A 12,122-nucleotide genomic window follows, 5' to 3' on the forward strand; every position below is an offset into this window, starting at 1 on the left:
AATAAAGAGTTATGATTCTCTTTGCCAAAGATTGGAGCTCGAAAGCAAGTCCACCATATGTACCCCAGCAAGAAACTACAAAAAAATAATGCATATGAAATCAAAGTTGTGACATTGGTCAAACTGATAAAAGAGAAGAAATTAATTATGCTTATACTTAGTTACTTGCAGCATTCCTTTTATCTCGGTCTTTGATCACCATTTTATTTGAGAAGCAGCCTTCGACTCTCTCATCCGCAGTGCTTATCTTGCTTTGGTGTTCATCGCTACCATCTTCTATACCACATCATTGAAGATTGACCGCAAGCATTTCTGTTTGGTCTCTTTTATGTTTTTTTTCTTCTTTTGCTTGGATTCAAGATCGATGATGACCCATACAACATCTGCTCCATCTGCTGGTCCATCTCTTTTCAGCAGTATTTACTATATAGCACCTCTTTTTGTAAAGGAGGTTTCCCATGCAAAGCTTCTTCACCATCAGCAATCCTTAGAGCAATAAGTAGTGGTTGTGAAGCTCTCATGCAATTCTCCACTGAAGTCCAAAAGGGCATGGAAAGCAACAGTTTTTCACTCCTCTTCCCCAGTGGAGTTGGCTTGAATCTGTTAACAAGACAGCTTGAAAGTAAGGAACGGTGTTGCAAAACGAGCAACTGCAAGCCTCATAAGATCACTACAATTGGTCTTCGTCCTCATCAAATCAAGAGTTCTTCACTGAAACTCTGGTATCTTCCTAACATCCACCAGCATGAGCTCCAAGCAGTGGGCAACACAAGGGGTCCAAAAAATATGAGGAGTCATGCATCAATCTGTTCCTCTAGCAACTTTGCAACCAAGGGTGCATCAAATGATTCAGCGGAAACATTACTGGAACCCAAGTTTCAGCGGAAACATCAAGTCAGCCAGCAGAAGAGGCGCAGCACTGAAGCGGGAACCATCCGGTGCAGCAGGTGAATGGGAAATGAGCATCGAGGGAACCTCCAACACACCTGGAGGCAGGTGGAGCGCCGGTGGTGCGACCTGGAGGCAGCCTAGGCATCGATCTGGCTTGAACAATGGCAGCAGCGAGACACCCTAGGAGGCAGCAACGGCAGCCTGAGATGGCAGAGCTTCAATTTGGGAGGAGAGGTGGCTTCGATCTAAGAGGCTTGGACTGTGAGCATGGTACCCAGCTGGGATTGTGACGGGAGCTTCAATCTGGTCATAGGGCTTGGAGTTTGATGAGGTTGCGCTGGGGGCTGACGTGGAGATCGGCCCAGTCCAAGTGAGTAGGTTGCAATCAGGGGTTGGGCAAGTGGAAAGAGCAGCAATGTTGTGCGATGAATGGGGAAAATAGGCAAAAACCAAACCGAGGTCGATCGTGAGAGGTGGAGACTGGAATTTTTTCGCTCTGAGCGTTAGTTGCGGCATGCGGAAAACCCCCCTAAGGGCCTATTTGATTCACAAGATTCTCAAAATGCAAGAATAGAGTGTCATTTCCTCTTGTATCCTACAGGATTACAGAACTATATGAATTTGTATGGAAGAGCGTTTGGTAGCACAGGAAAAGCAAAGGATTCTACCAAGAGGTTTGACTGGATGGAAGAATGTAGTACAAATGAATCCTATGGAAAAATTCCCAAGGATTCCAGTCCTGTGAATCAAACGGCCACCTTAGGAAAGAATCCTAGGATCCAGATGCTTTAAAAATCCTATTTAGTTTCTTTGAATCAAAGGAACCCTAAACCTGGGCTCATGATACCATATTAGAGCAACCTCACTATATTTTTTTTCGAGAAAACGCAAGAGATTTTGCGTTTCATTGTATTGAAAAGAGAGAGTTGTTACAGTTCTCCTAGGAGGCTATTACAGGTTCCAGAATAAAATTCAGTGAACATCCCATGTTTCGGGGATGATGGCTCTAAGCCCTAGAGCACCAACGCGTGCCCAGTGAGCAGCCTCGTCTTTAATCTTCGTGAGCATGGTGTCCACCGATGGTTGTCCTCTATTGAAAACGTAGTCGTTGCGCTGTTTCCACAACATCTATGGGACGAGGAGGGTCATGGTGCCCAGGTCTTTGCACATGGGCAATGGGACTGATTGCCTTGCAGATTGCCACCAGTCGAGTAGTGAGGGCTCGCTATCTGGTGGGGCGCAAGGGATCCGCAGCCAAGGGATCCGCAACCAGTGCAGTGCTACATGCCAGATCTGTTTGGTGAAGGGGCGGGCGAGGATGAGGTGGTGCATGGTCTCAGGTGCCTGGTCGCAAAGGAGGCATCACGCGGGTTGTTGCGGCCCTTGGCGGGCAAGCCGGTCTGCGGTCCAACATCGGTCGAGGTGGGCAAGCCACTGGAAGAAGTGGACGCGTGAAGGTGCCAAGTTCTTCCATGTGAGCTTCTATGGGGGCAAGTAGTGGAGCCGACGAAGGTGGCGTTGTAAGAAGATTTGGCGGTGTAGGCGCCGTTTGCGCTCCATCTCCATATGAGGCGATCTGGCTTCGGAGAGAGGGTTGTGCCATCAATCATGTGCCAAAGTTGGAGATACTGCCCGATCTCGTGTAGGCCTACCGTGCTTTGGATGTGATGCGCCCATCGGTTGGCCTGTAGCCCCTCCGCGACCGTCCTGATCTTGCACCGGCACTTTGGGATGCACGCGTATAGGAGCGGGGCGATCTCACGGATGGAGCGTCCGCCGATCCATCGATCGTCCTAGAAAAGGGCTTCCCTACCGTTGCCCAGCTGCATAGTGGTGGAGGCGATGAAGAATGCGTGCTCCTTGGCGGAGAACTGTAGGTCTAGGCCTGCCCATGCTCTAGTGTTGTTCGTGCGACTGAACCAGAGCCATCGGGTGCGCAACGCGAGGCTGGAGCGTGCAAGGTCGCGGACACCAAGACCGCCAAGAGAGATCGGCTTGGCCACTTGTTGCCAGTTGACGTGGCAGTGCCCGCCATTTGCCTCCGCACGGCCAGCCCAGAGGAAGCTGCGCTGGATCTTCTCAAGTGCCTTGGGGGGGGGGGGGCAACGCAAGGAGCTGGTGAATCGGGGTTGCGCTTGTTAGGAAGTATTAGTATTAGTCTAGGAGTCCTTATTAGTATTAGTATTAGTCTAGGAGTCCTTATTAGTCTATGTTTACTTTCCTTGCACCTCAAGTCATGTGTAATATATATATGCCCCTTAGGCCTTCAATATAGATAAGTTGCTTTCCTAACATGGTATCAGAGCCCTAGGTTCTTTTTTCGCACGCGCAACTCGTGCTTTTTCCTCTAACCCGACGCTCTCGCTACAGCCTCTCTCGCCGACGCTTCCTCTCGCGTCGTGCTCGTGCTGCAGCCGCGTCTCCAGCCTGCCCCACCCCGCCGCGGTCTGTCCAACGCCGCTGGATCTCGCTCTCTATCCGTTTTCTCCCTGGCTGCAGGATATCTCGTCCTCGCCGCTGCCTCGATCTGGAGGCCGACTCCACCTATTCCCTCGCTCCCCAGCCGGCCTGATCTGATCGTTGATCGCTAGCTCCTGCTCGAGCTCGCGAGATCCGCTGGACCCACTCGAAGCAGGGACCCAACTCCCGATCTCCTCTTGTTGCTGGTGTGCCGTACGTCTGGATCCCGTTCGTGGCCCGTCGCCGAGGCGTCGCACCGCGTCTTTCCCGACCTGGCGATCCAGCCGAGAACGTGGGTGGTTTTCCTGCTGCTCGCGCTGCTGTCGTCGTCGTGCTCCAGCCGCCCCTGCTGGCTCTCGCAGCACGAGGCTGCCGATCCGCTGGCGCCGCAATTCGCTTCATGATCGATTTTTTTTCGGTCATCTATCTTCGATCGACCTCTTCTGGATCGATCTCATGCTCTTGCTGTCATTGCCCACTATGGCGGTTGGGCCATCTACAACGTTCGCGTGCGTGATCCAGAAGGCCGGTGCAGACGCAGTCCTGCGTGCTCACGCGTACTCCAAATCAGTCCAGCTGCAGCTTGGTGGGTGGCCTCTCCGCTCGTGCATCCCGTCCAAGATCGGTGAACCGCTGGTCAACTTCACGTCAATCCATCGGCTTCGTCCCGCCCGGCTGTTCTCTTGCCTGAATTGGGCGTCCCGGGCTGCTCACGGGTTGCTCTTCCCTGTGCACGTGTGTGGTGCTAGCGTGTTGCATGCTTCTGCTGCTGCTTGCGTGTTCCTCTGCCTACTGACGCAAGCTCGTGCTATTTCCATTTGCTTCTGATTTTGTACACATGATCCTGCTGTGTACGTGGGCACTTGGCCTCTTGCCACTCTGCTGTGTTTTCTTTTTCGCCGCCATAAATTTTCTGATTTTCTTTCGCTGCTATCACATCTAGCTTTCTATTTCGTTGCGTCCACCAAATCCGTTGATATTTTGTGTTTTCTCATGTCATGCGAGTCCACCATACCTTAGTCCGTCAGCCTTTTTCCAGTCCTGATCCTTCCTATGCAACTTTTGTGGCCTACTTGCCCTTGTTGTTTTCTATAGGATTTTTTTGGACTTCTTTTGCATTGTTGATCTACGTCCATGTGCCTTCACCGCTGAGCTTCTTTCGCCGTCGGTTGTCGTGGACTATGATTTTCTGCACAATGCTTTATTCTCTTGATGTGCCATCTTTTTTTTGACAACCCATCTTCTCTTGATACTTATGTTGTATCTTCAAGTGATGCGGTGTCTTCCTCTGATGTGCAATCTTCCTCTTCGGTGTCTTCCTCTTCGGTGTCTTCCTCTTGATGTGCAATCTTCTTTGACAACCCATCTTCTGTTGATACTTATCTTGTATCTTCAAGTGATGCGGTGTCTACCTATGATGTGCCATCTCTTCGTTATCTCCTTCGGCGACTCGACAAGTTTTGAAGACTCTTCATGCTACGACGACACTCTCAAGACGCGGATTTGGATTATCATTTTTTTTAGTATTACACTTCTTCAAATGCAATGCTATTGCATACGCTTTGCATTTGAGGGGGGGTGTTAGGAAGTATTAGTATTAGTCTAGGAGTCCTTATTAGTATTAGTATTAGTCTAGGAGTCCTTATTAGTCTATGTTTACTTCCCTTGCACCTCAAGTCATGTGTAATATATATATGCCCCTTAGGCCTTCAATATAGATAAGTTGCTTTCCTAACAGCGCTGAGGATGGCCTTCACATACGCGAGGCGCCCGTCCCTGTTCATGAGGTGCGCTTTCCAGCAGGGTAGCATTTTGGCGGTCTTGTCAACCATGGGCTGCAGCTGGGCAAAGGACGGGTGTCGTAGTGTAAGGGGAATACCCAAGCAAGTAATGGTCAGCTTGACGATGGGGCAGCCGAACAGCTCCATGATGTGCGTAACCGTATCTTCCTCGTTGCGAATCAGGGTGGCCGTGCTCTTCGCGAAGTTGACCTGAAGGCCGGAGGCGCACCCAAACAGCTGCAAGATGCTCTTGACGGTAGTGATGTCCCCAAAGTGGGGTGGCAGAAGACGATCATGTCGTCCGCGTAGAGGGAGACCGATGGAATCTGGCGTTGCGGGTGAAGCTGTTGTAGGACGCCCAACTCAGTGGTGAGGTGGAGCAGACGGCCAAGCGTGTCGATTGCGAGCATGAAGAGCTGGGGTGACAACGGGTCACCTTGGCGATACCCACATCTGTGCCAAACCGTTGTGCTTGGCTCTCCGTTGACGAGCACCCTGGTGCTAGCGCAGGAGAAAAGGATGGCCAACCAATCAAGGAACCTGGTGCCAAAGCCGTATTGGCGGAGGGCATCGAACAGGAAAGGCCACCTGATGGAATCAAAGGCGCGGGCCATGTCCAGCTTCAGAAGTACGCGCGGGGCGTCGAGCTGGTGCAGAAGGCGAGCAGATTGGCGCACAAGGACGAAATTGTTGTTGAGGCTCCGCCCTGGGATGAATGCATTCTGACTCGCACTGACGAGGGAATTGAGCTTGGGGGCGAGATTAAGTGACAAGATCTCGGCGAATATCTTGGCCACCAAGTGAATGAGGCTTATGGGCGTGAAGTCGCCAAGGGCGTGGGCGTCCGCGCGCTTGGGGAGCAGGGTGAGAAGTGCCTGGTTAAGGCAGCTGAATCCACGGCCCCGCAGCTTGTATAACTGGTGGAAGATGGCAACGAAATCCTACCGGATGAGGGGCCAACATGCGTGAAGGAACTCGGCGGTGAAGCCATTGGGGACAAGTGCCTTGCGTGCGGGGAGTCTTTTGATCGCTTGCCAAATTTCCTCGGCGTCGAAGGGAGGATCCAGGTCCTCTAGGCAGGAAGGAGTGATGAGCTTGGATAGGTCGAGGGCGCAATCGCGGGGCGCATCCGAGCCTAGGAGCACGTTGAAGTGCGCGTAGGCCGTGTCTGCCATGTTTGAGTGCTCGGTGATCACAACGTCATCGACAAGGAGATGAATCCTGTTTTTTTGACACCGGTAAGTGCACTGCCGGTGGAAGAACGACGTGTTGGCGCCGCCGTCCTTGAGGTTTGCAAGGCGGACGTGTTGCCGGGTGATTGTGCGCTCGAGGGACGCAAGGCCCAGGTAAAATGCCTTGATCTGCCGACGCAGCCAATCCTCGTGCGGGAAGAGTGCTCTTCGCTCTTGTGCGGTGTCCATATGGAGGAGGAGCTTGCGGGATATCGCAAGCTTGAGCCTGACGTTGCCAACAGTCCGAGAGCTCCAGCTAGTTAGTTTGTGCGCAGTAGCCTTCATCGTGAGCATGAGCTGCCGAAAGGGGTCGGTGTCGTGGACCGAGTGCCATGCCGCCGCCACGATGTCTTGGAAGCCGTCCATTCGGTCCAGAATTCCTCGAAGTGGAACTTCCAGTTGGTGGGTGGTATTGGCGAGCAGTCAAGCTGCAGAGGGCTGTGGGTGGCGAGGATGAGGAGGAAATCACCAGGGTGGAGGTCGAGGGAGGAGTACAGGACGGTCCTCATCGTCTCGAGCGGCCATCGCCGGTCTGTCTCTGGTGATAGATAGCACCATGCCACGACACATCACAGCCTCGGCCTCTTCCATCTCCATCGAGCGGGGCTGCCTGAGCCGGGCTTGGGGGTTCGCACGATGTCAGAGTAGTACCGCACGGACGCCTCTTCGTCGGAATCCAGCCAGCGGCGCGTGCTGGTGGAGCCGAGGTCGAGTCGCCGGAGCTGTCGTTGGGAGACGCCATGGGGAGGGTGTAGGGGCTGGGAAGGAGGTCTACCGGCGGGGATTCGTCGGAGGCGAGGCTGGTGGAGGCGGGGCTAGGGGGAGCGTGTGGGAGCCGTCACAACTTCACTGTATTGCATAGGCCAAGGGGCAAATATATAGTATAAGAGTTAGAGTACAAGTAAGGAGATTTAAGACTAATGCCAATACATACTTATACTCCTTAACAGCAATGACGGCATTATGATACAAGAAAGCATGACATTTATCTCCATCTAAGGAGCAATTTTACTGTTTTACATAGCCCAAGGGGCAAATATATACTCCAACTAAAAGCATGACGTTTTTTGACTCTACATTAGTGTCCAAAAGCCAGTGTAAAAAAATATCTTATATTATGGGACGGAGGGAGTAGTACAAGAGACTTGGAGTTTGTAAGGAGATCTAGATTAGTACGAATACATACGGGTACTCCTTAACAACAATAATGGAATTATGATACAAGGAAGCATGACATTTATCTTCACATCTTTCTGTAGCTATATACAACTGGATTTGGGGCAACTAAAAGTTAAAAATGTTTTTAGTTGGCATGGTGATGAGAGTGACCCATCTGCTGTGCGTCTTGATGTTCTCCATGCTGAGGTATTTATTGGATGCAAATTAAATTGTGTAGTTTCCTCGCCTGGGTTATTTATTCACCTGCTTGAATAACATGCAAATAGATAAATGGAATCAACATGGCGGTTGGGGTCAATGGCACTCTCGGGAAGTGTATGATTCGAGAGGGTCATGGCATCAATATAGGGGTGCGGCGTAGTCTGAGGGATGTTTTCCGAAAGGTCCCAATGCTTTCCATGGAAGTTCAGGTGATTAATTTGTTTTTCTTACACAGTTTGACTTGTTGTCTCTTGTTTATTTGATCGCCATAGTTTTTGCACACTAATTTGTCTCTTGTTTATTTGTCTCTTGTACAACCTCTGCACACTAATATATGACGTTTTTGCAGTTCAATTTGAACTGCAAAAACGTCTTACATTAGTTTATAGAGGGAGTATTTTAGAGCTGACATATTGTTTTCTGGCCTGATTTTGTAATGCAATTTTATTTGACACTGTATGCTTGCTCTTTCTCTATTTATTTGCGCTCTTCACTCATACCTGAAAAGTAAACTAAACCTGATAGTTCAGATGCTGAGTTTCCATCTCCAGAATACTTCTATTATTTGTTGGTTGCCAAATTGACAATAATAAAGAAGGTACTGGCGGCAATGGTTACTTGCTCAGCTTTATGTTGGCAGATGCATCAATGAAGAATATTTTTCGAACTGTCCACCCTTATGTGGTTATAGCTGAAATATCATATATCTTTTTGTAATTCTATGTTCTTTTTTCTGCAGATAGGATTACTACATGCTGTTATGTCGGATAAAGAATACAGCGTCATCACAAGTTGTATTTCGACAAATCTATCGGAGACACCTAACCTTCCCCCCAGTTTCCGTGAAAACGTAAACCGGACAAAAGAGTCAATACGCCTACTTGCAGATAAAGTTAACCTTAATAACCATTTGATGCTTTCACGTACTGTCATCATCATGACTGTGAATGTCCAATATGCTTTGCTCGAACTTTGCAATGGCCCAGATGCTGAGTCACCTCTCGCAGAACTTGCTGTGAGTATCCTTAAAGAGTTACGCAACTCGTCTTGTAGGGGAAAGAATCAATACAATTGTTTACTACTGGTCTCGTAAATATTTCACATTATTTGTCCCGCACATTTTTAATGCCTGTTCAAGCTTTTATGCAATGTACTCTGTATTTTTTTAACCCTGATAGCATATTGGTTACTGTCATACATTTCTTTTTCTGCAGCTGGAAGGTTTATGGGTTTCTTACAGGACAACTTCACTGTTTGAGATGGATCTATATTTGTCTATACTTAAACTTTCGATTCGTGATATCCGCCCAGATACAAAGTCCGAGATGCGCTTGATGCTTGGATCCTATTCAGAGACTTCTAAGCTGAACACACCAGACCCTTCATCAGATGTGGGGGTTTCTAACCTAACCATGCTGATACTAGATTATCGATGGCGTTCTTCCTTCCAATCGTTTGTTATAAGAGTCCAACAGCCTCGCATACTTGTTGTCCTGGATTTCTTGCTTCCAGTAGTTGAGTATTTCGTGCCTTCCATAGGTACAATAACAGGCAGAGAGGAAAGTCTGGACCCAAAAAATGATCCTCTTATGACCTCAAATGACATTGTACTTTGTGGGCCTGTTTTCTTACAGAGAGAGAATGTTATTCAACTCTCTCCTGAGAGGCAACTAATAGTTGATGGTTGCGATATTGATGAGTTTACTTATGATGGCTGCGGAGGCATGATATCATTATGTGAAGAGCTTGACAAGAAAGGGCAGTTATACTCTGAGACTATAATCATTGTTGGGCGGGGTAAAAAGCTAAGATTCAAAAATGTCAAAATTGAGGTGCATGCTCAGTGAACTTGTGATTTGCTTAATTGTCTTTATTTAACATACTCCCCCCGTTCCTAAATATAAGTCTTTTCACAGATTCCACTATTCCACTATTGTCTAAAAAGACTTATATTTAGGAACGGGGGGAGTACCTATTGTGGATTTGAAAGATGTCCTAATTTTCCAACATACCATTGCTATGTATCCTAACTTTATACTTTTTGTATGATACAAGAATGGTGCATTACTGAGGAAGTGTGTTTACTTGAACACTGGAAGCAGCTATTCAATCTCTGCTGAAGATGGAGTTGAAGTTTCAGTGTTGGAAACTTCTTTTAATAGCGATGAAGACAATCGTTTCCAAAGTGAAGAATACAACAGACAATTCAATGCACTTCAGCCTGCTGCTGGTTCACCCTCAAACCAAATGTTGAATTTTACATTTGAAGCGCAGGTATGACATTAACTTTAGAATTAGAAGTTATATCAATTCCCTGGCAAACATGCACCATTGTGCCATTATTCAATTGGGTTCTTCCGTTAGTTAAATGCTACTTTTAAGTCTTATACTTTTGGAATTGCTATTATCAATTAGCCATTTTTGTACATACCACTGAGACTCTTTAGCAATTCATATGCTGGTATATCTCAAAAGTGGTCGACGTATGTGTATCGGTGGCAATCTGAAGAGCTGCATGCTAAAAGCAGTCCCAATTCTAGAAGTTCTGGTTACATTTAGATGGTTTAAGAGGCTTGGCAATGGTCCACGCTAGAGGCCAATCCTTGGCTCCTGTTTTTCAGTTTCTAGAACATGGCTCAGTGCCTCTCGTCCTGGAGCAACAGGTACATTGTTTGCCGGTTGTTTGCACCCAGGGAACTTGTCTTCCATCTGGATCTTGCTAGATGGCAGGTTGCTTCCTCCAGACAACGAGTATAGAAGAAATTGAAGCAGTGCTATCTGGTGATAGAGCATGAGGCGAAGGCAGGGTTTCTAGGCATTGCAGGCACCCGTGACCAGTCTTGACCACATATTCCTTGGCTACCAGCCCCACAGACTTGGCGCATGCCTCCTCTTCAGGACATTGCAGGACGCTGGTCATCAAGTGAATGTTGGTGGCCATAGCACTGCAAACACCTTCTCTTCAGGACGTTGCAGGACGCTGGTCATCAAGTGAATGTTGGTGGCTATAGCAATGCAAAATCTGCACTTAATCTTTGATTCCTCTTGAATACGCATCAGATCTGTGTATCATTGCATTAATGACAGTTTAAAAATACAACCCATACACACCAGCGACAGCAAGGCGAGACCGTACAGCATACGCTACTGCAATTGGGGAAATACTCAGCCAAGTCCGCATACCTAGCCACCTTCCACGGCTCCACCCATTGCCAGGCTTGGAGGCTTACCTGGAAGTGCTGGGCGCCTCCGCATGTGTGTTTCTTCCACTGGCTTGCCAACCTTGACCGCGACCGACCGCCTTGAGCGCCACAACTTGCCACACCTGCAATGCTGCCTGTTTTCCGATCAGGTTCCAGAGACGCTACATCACCTGCTCCTGGGGTGCCCTTTCGCTCGACAGGTGTGGTTGCGATCCTCTCATGGCTGTGCCTCTCCTGTTTGCCGCCCGACAACGATGCCACTCTCCACGATTGGTGGATTGGTGGTGCGCGACAAAGACAGAACACCCCGAAGCCCATGCACAAAGGTCTTGCGCCAACTGCCCTGCTTGTTCCATTGATGATTTGGAAGCATCGTAATGACCGTCTTCGAGGATGCATGCCCTTCGATCACCACCCTGATCGCCAGGGTTAAGGACGAGGCTGCATTTTGTGCCAGAGCCGGGGCTTTAGGGCTCCGCGTCATCTTACCACAGACCTGGGATGTCCACTAATGTTGCTGTACTCGCCCTGTAACTTGCCTCTTAGGAGGATTGTACCAAACTCTTTCTTTTCAATACAATGAAACACAAGTCTTTTGCGCTTTCTCGAAAAAAAGCAAGGCGAGACCTCGACCAAAGCAAATAAACTACTAGACAACCTTAGTAGACAGTAGCCTCAAGCTGCGCGAACCTCCTAGCTGCTACCAAAATCTAGAGATGTCTTTCCTGCAGTATTTTCTTAAGGATCAGCTGCACATTAGGTGAGCCTCCATTGAGTACAAAATCATTCCTATGTTTCCACATCATCTATGTACCCTTCGTGATCAAAGTGTTCAGAGTCTGCGTGTTGGTCCTAATCCACCACTCACAGATCGCCCTCTCTTGTGGTTGTGGTGAGAAACTCGGTAGGCGATAACAGAGGAAAAGGAAGAGGCAAACTTGCCTGGAGGAGACAGTTTGTCAAGATGTGTTGACTGTTGAGTGGACTGATCGGCCTGATCACATAGTGGACAAGAGCTGAGGTGAGATAAACCCCTACGAGCAAGTCTGTCCGCAGTCCAACACCTATTATGTGCAGCCAACGGAAGGAAGAATCGACACTTCTTCGGTGCCGCCAATGGAAAGTGCTTCATATGCCGACTTGGCTGAGTAGAGTCAAGACTGGGCAAACCGCCA

The 12,122-nt window shown here is 48.7% G+C and overlaps 1 protein-coding gene across 2 annotated transcripts in view; it reads left to right on the forward strand.

The window, feature by feature from the left end:
* Nucleotides 1–12,122, forward strand: part of LOC123406267 — a 124,401-nt gene that overhangs the window by 64,900 nt on the left and 47,379 nt on the right. For both annotated transcript variants that reach the window (XM_045099752.1, XM_045099753.1), the window contains exons 31-35: nucleotides 7,624–7,729; nucleotides 7,810–7,953; nucleotides 8,484–8,759; nucleotides 8,959–9,576; nucleotides 9,800–10,018. In XM_045099752.1, coding sequence (XP_044955687.1) covers nucleotides 7,624–7,729; nucleotides 7,810–7,953; nucleotides 8,484–8,759; nucleotides 8,959–9,576; nucleotides 9,800–10,018 — 1,363 coding nt within the window. The remainder of the gene's footprint in view (nucleotides 1–7,623; nucleotides 7,730–7,809; nucleotides 7,954–8,483; nucleotides 8,760–8,958; nucleotides 9,577–9,799; nucleotides 10,019–12,122) is intronic.

The sequence above is a fragment of the Hordeum vulgare genome, chromosome 6H (genome assembly GCF_904849725.1).
Source record: "Hordeum vulgare subsp. vulgare chromosome 6H, MorexV3_pseudomolecules_assembly, whole genome shotgun sequence".
In the NCBI taxonomy this organism is placed as follows: domain Eukaryota; kingdom Viridiplantae; phylum Streptophyta; class Magnoliopsida; order Poales; family Poaceae; genus Hordeum; species Hordeum vulgare.